Consider the following 16,899-nt stretch of genomic DNA (forward strand, 5'->3'; position numbering starts at 1 on the left):
TAGCAAAGGACTAGAGAAAATATTATCTGGTTTAGCTATTTTTACAGCAGGAGCAACCACAAGTCAGAGAGCTACAGGCCTAAGTAGCCATGAAGTAGCTACAAAGAGCTATCACTGTGTGTTGGACAAAGGCTGAGGAAAATTATTAAGGGGTGAAAATTGTTACTGTTTTCTATCTGCCATAAAGTTTACAGACAATAAAACAAAAATCATAGAGAGAAGCAGCAGGCTGCTCAGGTATATAGAAAAATATGGAAGTCTATCCACATCAGGACAACAGAAAACATTACAGGTCTCCTACTTGGCCACAAGAAATTATCTGACAGAGCTGTTGTACAGTAAGCAGTGAGAGAATAACTATTTCTTGCAACTGAAAAAGCAACACACTCCCAATAAAATGTTGTGGAAGATTTTCATAGAAAAAGGATGTATATTTTTGCATAGCAAGCCATTCAGTTGTGAAACACATTGAAAGCGAATTCAGTGGAACTGGTGACACAAATTCATAAATAGAATTTTAAAAGTGAGTCACATGTGCAGTTGCTGCTTGGAGCTATCAGGATCTATATAAGGGATTTAGCTCTGGTCTTGGGAGACAGAAAGTCAAACTCTTTCTGCTGCAGCAAGGCTCCTCATCAAGATGGGCACCATGCACTACCTCCTGCTTTGTGCTCTCATCTTCCTGCCTGAGACTCCTGCTTTTCCACTACAACCAGAATCATGGAGCAGCATAGACCTTGAGAAAGTAAAGGTATGTTACATGGAGGGAAACAATACTACATTATGAATAATCTGATTTTGATTCAATTTCTACATTCCTTTCTTACCTGTTCATATTGTCCTTTGTGATATTACAAGAACAGTTTTTGCCAATGTGATATAAAACAGTTTAAACTTGCTGACTAGCTTAAACCTCTTAAGGCTAACTTTAAAAAGAGACCTAGATCCATCCAGTAAATAAAGTGAGGAAGTAATTTTTAAAAGGAGTCAAAATTTTAATGTGTACTGTTTTAGAAGTCTGCAGATTTGAATGCTCAGTAAATTGTAGTAACTTAAAAGGATTTCTTACTTACAGTGTTTCATTTCTGCTACAATTCCTTTTATATATGCTGATCTCTTCTACTGAGAGAGCAGAATTTGGTAAATTGAAATGGAAAGATACAACTAAAACAAGACATGGATGATGCAGGATGATTAAATAATTCAAACAAATGTAAAATGCAATTACCAAAACCTCACAGATATATGTATTAAACTTTATTTTCCCTCTCTTCTTTCAGGGATATCTTGATACATACTTTCCAGTTTTGTCAGAAACACAAAGCCTAAACATAGAAGAAAGGATTAAAGAAATGCAGAAGTTTTACAACCTGACTGTAACTGGAAAACTAGACAAAGAAACTGAGGAAATAATGAAAATGCCCAGATGTGGTTTCCGAGATATAGGAGAATACCAAACATTTCCTGGAACTCCAAGATGGAAAAAGAGACATTTAACTTACAGGTAAGTGATGTTTCAGGTTTTCTGGGGTAGGGGATTGCTCTGTATTTGACTAGGGGGGTTTCCTTTGCAGCCTACATGAAATTTACCTGTTTTTCTTTGCTGACAGGATTCTCAGTTATACACATGACCTGCCCAGATGGAAAGTGGATGATGCAATCAGGAGGGCCTTCATGGTATGGAGTGATGTGACTCCACTGCGCTTCCACAGAGTCTACAGGCGCCATGCAGACATTGAGATTAGATTTGCACGTCGTGGTGAGAATACCTGTCTCTTTTAACATCCAATGGTCCATATTTTAGTCAAAGAATGCATTTTTATAGCCATAGCTTTAAGAAAAAACAAAGAGTTGGGAATTAAACCAAAGTCTTCATTAATTATATCTACTTTATATCATGCCACCAACTTTTTATGTCATTGTTCAGTTTTACTCATATAAAAGAGTTACAAAAATCCATTTAGAGTCACAGCAGTGAAATGAAGGGAGAATTCGGCCCCAGAATGAGACACTTAAATTTAAATGCTCAAGGCTTTTTTTGCCTGGATAAAATGTGCAAACTACTAAGAAGAGCTCTGTACAGCAAAGCAACACTTTCTGAAAATCCAGCCTTCACAGACTACATTCAAGCAGCTGAAGGCAGGTTTACTTAGGCTCAGATCTAATCTGCTTCACAGAATAAATACCCTTTGGCACCTGGGTGCATTATCTTTGGCCATGGAAAGTGTCTTCTGGTAGATTTGCTTCCAGAAAGAATGGCAAGTTGCACCCCAAGATGGCACCAAGGTGCAGCAGCCAAAGTGTGGTAAGTGGGCTGAGCAGAAGTCACTTCAGAAATCCATCTGTGATCTGGACTAGTCTATGGACATACCTTGAACGTGTGGCTGGCATGTAAACTGACAGCTTAGACTAACTAAATGCCTACTTTAAGCTTGTCTGGCTTGTTCTCTAGACCCATGGAGAATAATCACTAGAGCTCCATTGACTGGTAGCGCAGATCAGACACCTGGCCTGCAAGCAGATGAGCACCAAAATGTCCACAGCCTGTGTGCCACTGATGGCAAGAACATTAGGGTGCCATTAAGGGGTGACCTCATGTCCTGGTCAAAGGCAGAAATGATCCCGCAAGCCGGAATGGGATTTAATTCCATGTCATACACTAGGATTAATTCTCTTCTGCCTGTGTTAGTCATGCCTTAAGGGCCATCCATACGGTCTGGGAGAAAGGACACAGGATGGCCTCTCATTTCCAAACTACTCCTCAGTAAAGTCAGAGACTCACTATGAAGGAGAGGAAAATTTTCCAAGCTGTTTCCACTCTGATCCAGCTCTTTCACTCGAGGTAGGAAACAGTAATATTCTACCTGCACTATGATGGAAGTACATACTAGACCATACCTCAAGGCTGGGAATAAATGAATTTATCTCTACAGAAACATGGTTATCTATCCAAAATCACCATCCACACTAAAATCAGAGCAATGGAGAATGTCTGCAACTAATATTGCCCAGCACTTTTCAACATCACACACATTCAGACATTAACAACAGCGTTGTCAAGCATTAAGTATCTATTCTGAAATCATCCCTGATTGCAGCCTCAGGATCACACTTCTGACAAAAGCGCAGGGAAAAAATATTCAGCTCTTCATGAAACATGCAGCAGACCAAACTAGCAAAGACAAGATTTGAACTTAAGTCATGAATTTGGAGAGTGTTTCCCTAAGCCTCATTTCTCATTTTCACATCCTTCCTGCCATTGTAAGATTTTTTTAAGGATTGGCAGCAAAATGAGCACAAACCATCAGCATGCTTGCACTTGCTGAAGTTAAATATGACAACTGATCTCATCTGATGACATTCATTTATTTCAAATGCAGAGCATGGTGATGGATCTCCTTTCGATGGAAGAGGTCAAGTACTGGCTCACGCGCACCCACCTGGAGAAGGGATTGGTGGAGATGCTCATTTTGATGATGACGAAAAATGGTCAGAATACAATCAAGGTAAATCATCTACACATGTAGATGAAAGGGAGACGCAAATATTGTACATGTTGGAAGAACACAGCCACAGCAATGCTTTCCATTACTATTCACCCTTCAGTGCTACTTCAGTACTAACATTTCTGTCCTTTTCAACTACCTTTTTAACTACTTGGGCTTCATTACCTTGAACACCTACACAATGCGTCTTCTGTACACCATTTAAAGCACTTTTTGCAGGCTAAACAAGGACTGGGAGCCCTGGGCTCCTACATAAATTGTGAACAGGTAAATTGACTTGCTTCTATGTTGACCAAAAGCAGAGCCCAAAAGAGACTCAGGGTCTCTAGATGCATATGTAAGGAATCAGTAGATTTTAAAAAAAAATATTGCAGAAATATAAGAAAGCTCAACAAAAATGGATCAAAAGCCTGGGTTTTCATTCCAAGATGGATTGAAATATACATATTCCCCTCCACTTTCAATTAATTGAATTCCAAAAAGTCAATTGAAGATCAATTGTAAAAAGTCAATTGTAAATTAATTGTATTTCATAATGCTAGCATCCATTTATGTACTTCTATTTTGCAGATATCAATTTGTTCCTCGTTGCTGCTCATGAATTTGGCCATTCTTTGGGACTTGCTCACTCCAATGTTCCTGGAGCTCTGATGTATCCTCACTACTCATATCAGAACCCACACACATTCAGACTTCCGGCAGATGACAGGAGAGGAATTCAGAAATTATATGGTAAACTCATGATTAATTTGAATTTTCAAAACAAAATCTACTCGGGTACAGCTTTCATTTTCCCTGATTGCAAGGTCCTCATCATGTTACCAAAAAGAAAGAAAGTGAACAAACTTGGGAAAACCAACTCCTGCTTACTCTGTCCACTCATTATGTTGCCTCTGTAGCCCGTTCCCACTGCAGCCAAGAGGTGACAAAGCACCAGTGCATGGCCTGCTGCTCTGTCCTCCCACACACCTGCATTCTGCCAAGCATTCCTGTGGCCTTTGCTCTGCAAATGAGCTCTTCCACTGAGTGGTGCTCCTGGCAGGAAAGGAGAGGGACCGTGCCACTCACCAAGTTCAGTAAAGGCAGAAACTCCTCAGCAATGGGGAACATAACTAGAATTGACCCCACAGGACAGAATTTGTCAGGCTTGCTTTCCTTTAGGCACTGCCTGACTCAGGGCAGGCTAGAGAAACACTCAGAATAAAACACAGTTGTCTGCATTGACAGCTTTCAGTAGGGTCTCTATGTTTTCTGCTTCTCTTCCACAGGGAAAAATCCATCAAACTCTTGAAGAAATGGATTAATGAAGATCAAAGAAGTCACATCTCATTGTTTTGGTCGTCCAAAACAATTTTAATCCTCCAGCTAATAAAGATGGTAAACTCCTGGGCTGCACTTTCTCTCCCTCATTTTTTATGTTGATTTATTTGCACTTTACACTATTCCACCGAACAAAAAAATAATTTAAAAAATGTATATCCATTTTCTATGCTTTTCTTTTTCATTCTGGCATTTCATTGAGGGATTAAGTTACTCCTGCATGCATGATAGACAGTCACACAAGTATCTTTGTGAATTGGGTTATAGGCACCTAAAGTGTCTGTGGCAATTGACTGATGCCAGAACAGAACAGAACAGAACAGGGCTTCTTCTTACATCAGTGCCTTGCTTTCAATTCCCGTGCATGTCCTGCCACTTCACAGTATTGGCTTCTCAGAATCACTGTGCTTCCCATATGGCTCACACATAGAGGAGGTCTCCACAGCGCTTCCTTCAGTATGGGCTGGGACGTTTTCCCAAAGGGAAAAGCTTTTCCTCATCATGTCCTCCCTGGCTTTTCAGAGAAGCAGGTTTGGGAAGCAGTGGACTGGGATTCCCACTGTCCTCCATGAGAGGCAAGATCCTGTGGGTATTTTTAAATTATTTTAAAAAAGAAAAAAAGAAAGAAACAAGCAAAAAAACCCACAGGGATTCTCCCAAGAACATTCAAAATCTTCCAATTTTGCAAGGTAGAAGGTGTATTTATTAACAGTTTCCGACAGATGGCTGCCTGTGCACAGAGATGAGGAGCACAAACACCAGCTCAGTGTCACTGCCAGCATCTTCACTGTCTCCTAAACCAGTGTTACCCAGTACAAGGAACAACCTTAAGCCAGCCCCCAGAGGTGACACAGCACAGCAGGGAACGCAACGCAACCCGGAGAACACACAACATCTCTGACAGCAAATAGATCAACACTCTGACCAGTGATTATTTAAATAATACTGTGGATACTTATAACAAATTTGGTTTAACACGCTCTTGTCAGATCTGCTGCTATCTGAACGCTTCCCGTCTCTTGTAGTTGCCAAAAAGGACTGACACTGTTCAATCCCACAGGTAACCAAGCACCACATTCACTCTCGACCCCTCAGTGGGATGGGGAGATAAATGTAGAAAAAAAGGCAAAATACATGGGTGGAAACAAAGAAATTCAATAAGGCAGAAAAGGAAGAGGAAGTAACAAGAAATAACAAACACAAGAAGAAGAAACAAAAAAAAATAATAAGAAGGGAATAAGAGCTCAGAAAAATATAATTAATGATATCAGCATCCTTAGCACTGCTTATTAAAGCTGTTACATATAAATGTTTCCAGATATGTGATGGGAAAGAGCTGAGGAGCCAAAAAAAGTACAAGTATGCCCTGGCCTAATGACATCCTCTTGAATTTTTCTTCACAGTGCTAACTGAAAATGTAATCCCAAATCTTAATCCTCAAATTAAAAGCATATGAATATATAATTTTCTTTTTTGTTTTTTATAAAATTATATCTTCAACAAAACCTGCCTCAAACAGGATGCTCTTAATGGCACCATTATGCTGTTTTCTGTCTCAAAAATGCCTCCATGAAGTAGCACCATTGGCATCAATGGAATTATTTGGGATTCATTTAGTAGAGTAAAAATGTTAGCAAAGGACTAGAGAAAATATTATCTGGTTTAGCTATTTTTACAGCAGAAGCCACCACAAGCCAGAGAGCTATGGAATTCATGGTATTCATTAACACGGAGTATTCAATGACAGTGGTGACCCAAATTCCTAATGGAGTTTGGAAGGTTTAGATATATTTTTATAGCATAACAGCTACTAAGCACGAGGGTATGGTGGGAAGTAGAGTCTCACTGTTTTGCAGAATAACAAAGGTAGGATCCATCTAAATTGACCCACTTGTGCTAACATTGCAAGACTTTCTATAGGGAAAAGGAAGCACCTTGTCCAAAAAGGCTGGTTAAGGAGTGCATCTAACATTTCTGTGACTGCTTCGCATTAGAAGATCACGTGGATCTATTTATCTACCAGGATTTCAAGTTCTTTGCTTGGAAATCACTTGGGACAGAATCACTGTCCCAACAGCAAGACACAACACCCTGTTCTGAAGTCCATGATGAGGCTGAAAGAGATCTGTGGTACTACTGTGGACTTTGTCTAGATGAATTCTTGCCTCTAAGCAGAGATATCTAGGAGCAAAGAAAGGTGGTGCCAAAAAAGCAGTTTGCATCCAACACCAATGGACACAGCTCAGGCATGAGTTACAGAACACAGTATGAGTAAACATACTCACAGGAATGCCAAGAGCATGGGAATGCCTTTCCATTAACTGCTGTTTGTGCAAAAATCCTGAAAGTAAAACTGAATCTGTAATGCTAAATATCTTTTATTTTCAATTACAGGACAGCATGGTAGTGCTCCTAAATGCATACTACTTTAGACAATTAATTCCCTCCAAGTTCAACCAGTACTCTGAAATGAGTGACTCCCCAATTAAAAATCAATTTGTGCATTACAAAAATGAGATTTGTAAAAGATCAAGAACAATGTTCTTGTCATTTGTGACTGGACATAGGATCAAGAACAGCCTGAATCAGTACTGTCTCATCTTTCCTTAAAGGGAATCACCCTCATTATAATCATAGTATTTATGCCTAACAGAGCCTTTCTTTCTCAGGATGGTCCAACAACTCACAGCAGATAAGGATGAAAGGGAAAAGTATTGCAAAATACACTAAAAGATTTCCTAGCGTTACTTTAATGCTTCCAATGCTGCTCTATTTTTGAATATTTGGGGGAATACACAGTGTGAACTGACATTGCTTTGAAGTAGAAAAGTATATAATAATGGTGCTGTTGTTGGTAACTTGGCTTAGCAGAGACATTTTTGCCTCAAAATTCTTGTAATATTTTCTAGGGGTCCCAAATATGGATAGAAAGAACAGTAGAAGAGGTGGAAAAGCATCATAATGAGCTGAATTTAACTTTTTCTCTCTGGTTATGTTATTTTCTTCATTCCTACCTTCATTGCCAGAAATAGGAATGAGGATTGATTCTTTGCATAAAAATATTAAGGCTTTTACCTCCTGGGAGCAAAAAATTAAGTAATAATTTGAGAAGAAGTCAAAATGCTGGCACTACTCTAATATTGGCACAATATTCTTTTAAGTGCACCTTAACTTCGCAAATAAAACAAAACCACTAAGAGTTCTCCTTGAGATAATTTTCCAAACCATTAGGTCCTGATTCAAAAATATATAATTTTAATTTAGCAGTGAGTAGAATACTTTCTGATAATAAGAAATATGATCAAGGAAAAAATCACTTTACTTATTCATGTTTGCTATGGCTATGAAGCAGAATGTTTGTATCAGATCACTATCAGGCTGCTTCCATAGTTCAAACAGCTCAGAGTTCATACATATTGCAAATCACCATCAAAAGAGGATGGATAATTAATGGTCAGTATTTTCCACTGAGGCATTTGCTCCCACAATATGATGTCTACAGCACAGAAATGTGGATGTGGGATGCTCTGTACACACTCCCTGTATGCAAAATGAAGAATGAGACCATGCTATTTGGAAGTGTCTGCCAGCTGTGCAGATGCAAGCTGCTTGCCAGGTCAGCTCAATAATTTCACCATGTTCTCTCATACAACCTTTAGAAAAGCCCATGCAAATTCCACCCCCCATTACAGTGCCCATCTTTATATTCTGGTTTAACACTGGGTTTCAACACGAAGGTGCTTAGGAATCCAGCATACCTATCACTTAATGCACTAATCCTAACCTTTGCACACTGTCATCCTGAAATTTTTAATACCCTGCTATCTCTTAGCTCTAATTTCTGTTGTAAATCTTTCAGTTGTTAGCTGTGCTTTTGTAATGTTTATATGGTACCTAAAATGATTTCCCCTCTGTTCTGTTTGTTTGGCCTCCTTGTTATTACAGAAGAGGAAGCAGTAAAAAATAATATTCACCTCTTTCCCAAAAATTAATTACATGCTAGAAGCAGTACCTTGGCACTAGTTTATTTAACAACCTAAAAAATCACCTAGCAAGAACTTCACTGTGAATACCCTGGAAGTGCCTGATCAGACCAAACACATGGATTTTAAAAGGATCCTGTGTCCAGAGGATCCTTTTTTGTCAACCTGATTGACATTCCTCCAGGCACCTGCAGTTTCTGCACTTCACATGTAAAATGTTACCACTATATCTATTTGAATAAAATATATTGCTGGGCAATTTACTCATCCATTCTGAGAATACCACAGTTTTTTCACATCTTTAATCCCTTTTATTACTCCTGAGATCAAAGCACACAAAGGACATAATGCACGGAACCTGCATGATAGTAATCAGACGTTTTATAAATCAAGCCTTAAGTGCCTACATGCATTTATTATTTCAAGCAGTAATTTAAAGAGTTGAAAAAAAACCATCAGCTGGTAATTTGTGCTATCAGAGAAGTACAGACTGTGAGAGTTATACTATTCCCTGTTGGCACTTCATTTCTAGGTTATGTCTATAAAGCACAGGAAAAAGTACCATCTTTGTAATTACTTCAAATTTAATTTCAGGTATCAGATGATATAAAGTGTGCATTCACAATGTGATGTGCACCATCCACAGCCACAGATGCTTCAAAATGTACCTGCTTCAGCATTGGCCACAATCCCTTCCATAATCACTGCCATAGATGCTTTGAGATATGTTCTGCTGGGGATTTGGCCATGGCCACAGGTGTTTTGGGGTGCCCTGCTCTTGAATGGATTCATCCACAGGTCACAGTCCCTTCAATTCGAGTTCCCACTGGAGTTCCAGCCTGTCCAGCACAGCCATACAGTCAGCAGTAATGCCTGGGCCATCTGCCAACCCAGACACGTTTCCATTGCTGTTATCAAACTGTTCCCAGGCACAGCAGAGCCAGATGATAGCCAGCAAAACACTACAGCAAGCAGCATAGTAAAAAGCAGTCATTAATGAGCACTGGGCCCTAATATACAGTCAGGCAAGCAAGCACAGGGGTCTGTCAATCAATAGCTAAATAGCAAGAAGAGCTATTAATTCAATCTCGCATATTCCAATGAAATCAGTTGCTATCTCAAACCCTTTGAGCCCCCCATTAGATGTCAAAAAGGACTGCTGTCATTTAACCTCAGAGGATTTCCAGGAATTTGTGTCAGCAAAAGACTTAAATGAAAAAAGTGAGATTAACAGATGGATGTACAGGCAAGCACAGTTCAGATATTTAGAAGAGCCGTCTCAAAGGACCAAGAGTTACTGATGGAAAACAGTTTCTTGTGATACTGGTTTTTGCCTTCTTGAGTCCTGCAGCACATTTTTTCAGTTCAGGACCAAAGTCTGATATTTCACCCTGGCTGGTTGAGGAGAATGTGCTTTCCATCTGCTTTGTGCCATTGCTACAGTATTGGCTCATGTGTGCCAATATCATGGTGCTCACAATGAGCAGTGTATCAAAACCCAAAAGAGTTTGCAGCTCATAAACTGTTAATGTCCCTAAAGGTGACCCAATCTGCCAAACAAAATGATGGTCTGACCAAACTAATTCCAGTATAAATATTGTGTCTTACTATTATGATAAATTTCAGCAGAAACAGAAGTAAATCCTCTGGAATCTAAAACATTTACAAAATGAAGACTCATATTGCAGCATATTGCAGCAGTGACCCAGTTCACTTGCATTTTCATAGCAACAACAGACATATCTGCAGTCCTTGCTTAAAAGACATCAGTCATAATTACTATCTGGAAAAAAGGATCAGTTAAAGTGGATGAAAGCATTTTAAGACCATCAATACTGAAAGCAAGGAATTTGCTTGTAAAAAGGATCCCATGTCTAGAGTATTTTTGTCAACTTGACTGACATTTCTCCAGGCACCTGTAGCTTCTGCACTTGACATGTAAAATGTTGCCACTACCTCTATTTGAATAAAATATACTGCAGTGCAATCTACTCATCCATTCTGAGAATACCATAGTTGCCACTATGAAAGCAAGGAATTCTATGATAGACATAATTTACAGATTTTTTCAGCTGCTAAATGACAAACTGAATTTCTTGCTTTCAGAAAGAGTTTGGTCTGTGCTTTATATATTCATTTTCTCAACTGTTTTTCCTCAATATATTTGAAACCTACTAGAAATTTAATCTTATTTCAGGATACTCAATAACATTAAAATTAAAAAATTAGGAAAAAAAGGAAAAACTTGGCAACCCTGTAGTTGAAGTAGACTGCTCAATGCTGCTTTCCTTGCAATGCACTGTCACAGAGTGCTAGGCTCTGAATTAATACACTCTGAAGTTGAGAATTCTTTGAAGCTGATTTAGAAAGCTTAGCCATTTAAAAATAAAACCAATTATATCTTTTAATAATCAGTAGACACTTTTAAAGGAAGCAAAAGGACTGCAAAGGAAGCTTATTAGATAAGACTGTGAACAATGTATTGGTTGTAAAATTATATAATGATTTTTTTCAAATAGAAAAAGAGAAGTCTGAACATTAGGGACTGGGGTGGTAGTGAAGATCAGATAGAATAAGCCAGGCTTGCAGAGAAAACCTCATCTTGGGAATTTTTGAGAGCTTTAACTGTGGAGTTTTAATGTAGCTGTTTTTTAAAATATGTTTTTTTAATTTTCTGGGCCTTCCATCAGCCCTGGCTCCCCCAGTGCTGAGGTGGCTGGGTCACAGTGAGCAGAATATTGGTAATGGCTGTGGCAAAGGCCATGAGCCAGGTCTTTAGGTCAGTGGGATGAGGCAGGAGGCAGACTTCAACCTGTGGCATATGGGCTCCATGCAGACCTCAGTACAGGGTCATTTCATTTCAAGCCCACAGCTGGGATGTTTTCTTCTCTGTCTCTGTAGGTTTTCACCTAAGGCTGTTAAAGGAAAACATTTCACTGACTTATATTTTTTCTCCTAGAACACACCCACTGGGTACGGAATTCCCTATAGATTAATCTGAAGACACAAATTGCTGCTATTCTGGATTTATTAATTGCAACATTACCGTATAGTGCATGAAATCCAGGGCAGACTTTATTGAACAGTTAAATAGTTTTCCTCTAATATTTCATCATATCGATTTTAACCCTCTTTGAATTCTCAGAAACTCATAAATCTAAGTCAGTGTCAACAAGACTTTGGTATTTTATAAAAATATATCGGTAACTTCCCAAAGTCATGGTACAATCTAAGTTTTGACATGGCATGTAAGACAATTTTTTATGACTCAGGTGTCTCTGCAGCAGATTATGTCATGAGAGCTGGCACAGCACACTTTTAATTCCTGCTTAGTTGAATCTTATTTGCCATCTTTCTATGATAATTTTAATTTTTATTTGAAAAAAAAACAACAAATATTTGAATAAAAGAGACTGCTAATCAGATAATACAATGCAACTAATGCAAAGAAAGAGAATACAGTCTAAAGGAGACTCAGAGTCTTACATTGGGAATGTAACCATCTGTTGTTTTCTTTCCTTGCCCTCTGCTATGATTTTTCAAGGCACACGTCTCCCAGAAATGTCACTGCATAGAAAAAAAAGTGCATAAAAATCATGTTCTTCAAAGCTGAGTGTGACACCCTCATGTCACTCAAAGTGTTGAGAAAAGAGATAAAACACAGAAGGACTGTTGCAAAAAGCTCTGTCAGATAAATATTAGTCATGCTTCCAAACCACACTCTGAAGTAGCTTTTTACCTTTTTAGTTGCAAGGACATGCCAACCTTTGAGATGACACATACTACAGCTCCTAAGCTTAACAACTGCACCAGATCTAATCAGACTGGGCTCAGGATTTTTGTTATCAAGATCAGTGCAAATAGAGGCCAGAAGCAGAAGTAGCAAGACTTCATCATATTCCACTAAGAGCATCCATCCCAAAGCAAAGAGTTTACCTGTCCACCCTGTCAGTGCAGTTTGTATTTGTATTATCCAGCTCCTCTGGACTCTGACAAGATCAGCAAAAGCTGCTTGCCCCACTTCTTTTTAAATAACATAATCATAATTTAATATTACTTTGTTATTAGTTCTTATAATAATAACTAATAAGTTTTCTTATTATATGTACTGTTTCCTCAACCTGTGTGTTTGCTCAAGAAATGAAAAGTAGGAATCCTCCCCAATATCAACACAATATTCAGCTGGGGAAAAAAGAACAAGTATTATTTTCCAGATTATACTAGAAACAGAAATATAAAGGAAGCACAATTCTTATTGAATTGTCTTCTGCATACCCTTCTAGTCCCTATTTGAAACGACTATCTATCTAATTTTTTTTTTTCCTCAGTAAATGGCCTTGATGTCATTAATTTTCTAGAAGGTTTGCAATGAGGTCAGATCAGTTTGTGGAACATTATTTCACAGAAATTAACACAGCAATATGTTTATAAAAGGCATGGATGAATGAGTAATGGAAACCAGGAGAGCACTAGGATGCTTCTCCTTCCCCAACACAAGGGAAGAAGAAATGAAAAATTTTAAAAAGTCAGCGAGCAAAAGAGAGTCTCAGCTCCAGTTCAACTACAAGAGAGCTTGATATTCCTTGCAACAGCAGCAGTCATGCATGACCTGCAAAGGCCAGAATAAGGGCTCAGGCTCTTTTGAGTTGATGAAAATGTAATAATGCAAAGGCAAACAAGCAGATTGATAAGAAAATCCTGATAGTTTTAGCAATGAACACTGCAAAGTGCTGATGATTCATGTGGCCACTGCTTCTTAAAAAAAATATGGCTAATCATGGTAATGTCAACATAATTTAGAACTTAATTCCTTACTTAAAAAAAAAAAACAATTGCATGAAGAAACCCAGATTTGCTAACAGTCCTGATTAAGAAGATTGACACTTTGATCAACCTTCTACAAAGCTCAAGTGTTAACTTTGCATTGCAAAGAAGCAAGGATTAAAGCTGCCCTTGCTAGTATTTCAGAAAAACATATTGCATGTTCCTGTCTTTTCCTGATTGAAATTCTTTGTTGTAAACTAGCAGTATTGCTCTAACTCCATCATCTAAGAAAATAAAAATTACATGAGATGTGAAGCAAGGTGCCATCTATTATGTTTAGAACAAGGCATTTAGGGGTGGAAAATAAAAACTAATTTAAAAGTGGGATCTGTACAGAGCAGACACCAAGCCAAATACAGCCTGGGAGTGACTGTTCTGGTTGTAACTTAAATTAACATTCCTTAAGAGAACAAGACAGCTCATCAAGTATGTCAGCTAGGAGAGATGAAAGATTACAGAAGTGAATTTCCATGGCACAACAATGGGTTACCAGCTGATGGGATGTACAGAAAACTACAGTGCTCATGAAACTTTTACTGATCAAATACTGAGTCCACAGTTTTGAATACTGACTGAAACTGGTATTTTGGGTTCCCAGGTTTGCTTTTGTAGGTCTTTCCCGAGGACCAGGTTTCACCATGTGAAAAGAAATAGTTGTCCTTCTTCAAGCTGGGTGTTTCTGGTTTTTCACTGATCATCCTTGTGAGCTAACCCTATGCTGGGCCTGTTTTCTTTCACCTTCGCCATTTTCCCAAAGCCATTTTATCATCTCATGAATAAAATGGATCTGAGACATTTATATTTAGGGTGTTCAGGTTTTTGATAATTCTATTGTGAGGCTTTAATTTATAATCCTTGTGTGAACGTCCTAAGAGTTACACATCTACCTCAACAACACAAGAACAACTTTCACCCATCAAGGACATTTCCTCTAAGAGGTCAGATCTACCTCTGAAAGAACTGCCTTCAGGCAGTTCCTGTCAGGGCTCTGAGTGCTCTGGCAAGCCTAAACTGGTCATAACCAGCCCTAATCAACCTCACCTGTGACCTCCATGAACATGTCTTTGCTCATTCTCCCAGCAGCTCTATTTCAGCTCTTGCCCGAGCCTTCAGTCCCTGCCTGAGCTGCAGCACAGCTGTGCCTGTCGCCAGCTGTGCTGATTGAGAGACTGGTTTTGCTAAAGGGACTCCAGACTGACAAAAAGTAGTAGCCCTATATCATGTCCTTTGGAATGACATTAGATTTATGACATAGCCTTGTTTCTAAGCCCTCTCCTGCTGCTCCTTCCCAACTGGACTCCCAGGATCAGGCTCATCACCTTGACTGGAGCTGCTGTTGGACCCTGTCACTATCACCATCCTGCCCTGCTCAGTTCCTGTGGAAGTGCACCAGATGAGCTCCTGTGGTTACCCTCAGCACCCATTCTCCCTGCTCCCTGCCATTGGATATCATATAAAACTGGGGGGTAAAAGACTCCTCTCCCCAATTTTATCTTCATGTGGGACTCTGTATGGGAAATGATTATTTACACCATGTACAAAAAGTGTATGATTATTCCTACTAAGTTTTCCCAGAATGTTTCTTTCACAGTGTAGGAACAACTTCCAGCTACCCCAACACTTTGAAATTCACCTCCCACAGAACAACAAACACCAAAATGAAACAAGACTGCACAAAGCAATCAACACAAGAACTTCCAGCACCTCTGCCTTTACACAGCGAAGATTCTGTGCAATTGTGCAACCGTGCCTCAGTGCCTGCTAACTCATCACTTCTAGGTTAGCTACACTCCTGTCTCCCACAGTCCCATGACTGCTCTTTGTTCCATCTATCTTAACCGCTCTTTTCCTGCAGATACACAAGTTAAGCAATGTTAATTAGGATGTTCCCAAATAAATTGTTTCCAGTCTGGTTAAGTCTGATGTTCACTGGAGTTGTGCAAGAGCTGAAAGACTTAGATATGTTAAAGATATGGATATACCTTATATAGAGAAATATATCCTCTAGATGTATGTTATTTTAATAAATTACTATTATTTTTCTCACTGTAAGTTTTCCCTCTGTAACCAGAGGCCCTTATACTTAGTAACTTATGGATTACTAGTATTTCTAAGCTTTTCTGGAATTAGGCTAGCTGGAGATACTAGTTGTACAGCCATCATAAAGAAAAACTTTGGAGGATCAGCTCAGAAAATCCACAGTAAAAAGGTGCTTATTGATCCTTGGGTACCTTAGTCATGAAAACCACACAGGAAGTTCTGCAGAACAAAAGCATAAGAGAATGCTGGAAGTATAATGCATGCAACTATTTTCTCTGAATGCAGACTGAGCCCCCTAATTAGGTTAGTAAAAAGGAATAAAATATCTATTCACCACTTTCTTGCTGAGACTTATAGAGTAAATACATGTCTGCCTGCAGGGAAGCGAGCTAGGTTTCACAGAGGACCCAAGTACAGCTTCACAAGCTGCCTGCGAGCTCTCAGGTGAGGCACTTCACCCTCTCTGGCTCAGATAAGTGGCTTAACATGGGAACACCGTTGTGCTGCAGTGAACATAAATGTATTAGTACATGCAAATATTCTACTGTGGCTTTGCTGCTGGCCATTACTTATTCACATTAAAAATAGTTCTTTTCTCTGATACATATTTTTCAAGTTGTTTTCACTCTTAAGAACATAGTGACAAATTTCCTTTGAAAAATAAATTCCCAACACCACGTTTATGTTAGAAGTTCTCAGGAAAAATTTGAAAGAACTGAAGACGGTTATTCCCTTTCACTTTTCCCTATCGTCTTTGTAGTCGGTTTCACAATTTTCCAAGTATATCGGGAAATTTTAGGCATCTCGGAAAGGCGTGCCTAGTGAATCCAGGTGTTGGTTACATGGATATGATTAATAAGGAAGATAAATCCACGGAGTTGACGCTCTGCTGGCAGATGTCGGATGGTATTTGGAAAAGGGCCCGACATCACCAGCCGTGAGCGCTGTTCGCAGGCGGCGCTCCTGGAGCCCGGCCCTGTTTCCACAGGTGCTCACAGAGCGCCAGAGCGCCGCTCGGCTGTCACCTCTGCAGCACCTGGTGAAGCACGCACATCTCTCCGCTTGCCGGCCTCCCCTTACAAGCACCGCAGCATTTTGCTGCCCAACCCGCTGTAAAATGCTGGGAGAAGGGAGAGAGAGCGCCCACCTCGCCGCGCCCATGCCCGGCCCGGCTCCCGCCCGCGGCCCCGCCCCGGCCCGCCCCTCACCCGGCACGGCGCAGACGG

The 16,899-nt window shown here is 39.5% G+C and overlaps 1 protein-coding gene across 1 annotated transcript; it reads left to right on the forward strand.

Moving 5' to 3' along the window:
* Positions 1 to 649: 649 nt before the first annotated feature.
* Positions 650 to 16,789, forward strand: LOC311150967 (matrilysin-like; the record flags this gene model as incomplete). The annotated part of the gene is made up of 7 exons (XM_084201025.1): positions 650 to 751; positions 1,281 to 1,504; positions 1,611 to 1,759; positions 3,381 to 3,506; positions 4,077 to 4,238; positions 16,054 to 16,117; positions 16,570 to 16,789. The coding sequence occupies 7 exons, from the start codon at positions 650 to 652 to the stop codon at positions 16,787 to 16,789; spliced, it is 1,047 nt and encodes a 348-aa protein (XP_084057151.1).
* Between the last annotated feature and the right edge of the window lie 110 nt (positions 16,790 to 16,899).

This window comes from Fringilla coelebs, assembly GCF_963513975.1.
Source record: "Fringilla coelebs genome assembly, chromosome: 2".
Lineage (NCBI taxonomy): Eukaryota > Metazoa > Chordata > Aves > Passeriformes > Fringillidae > Fringilla > Fringilla coelebs.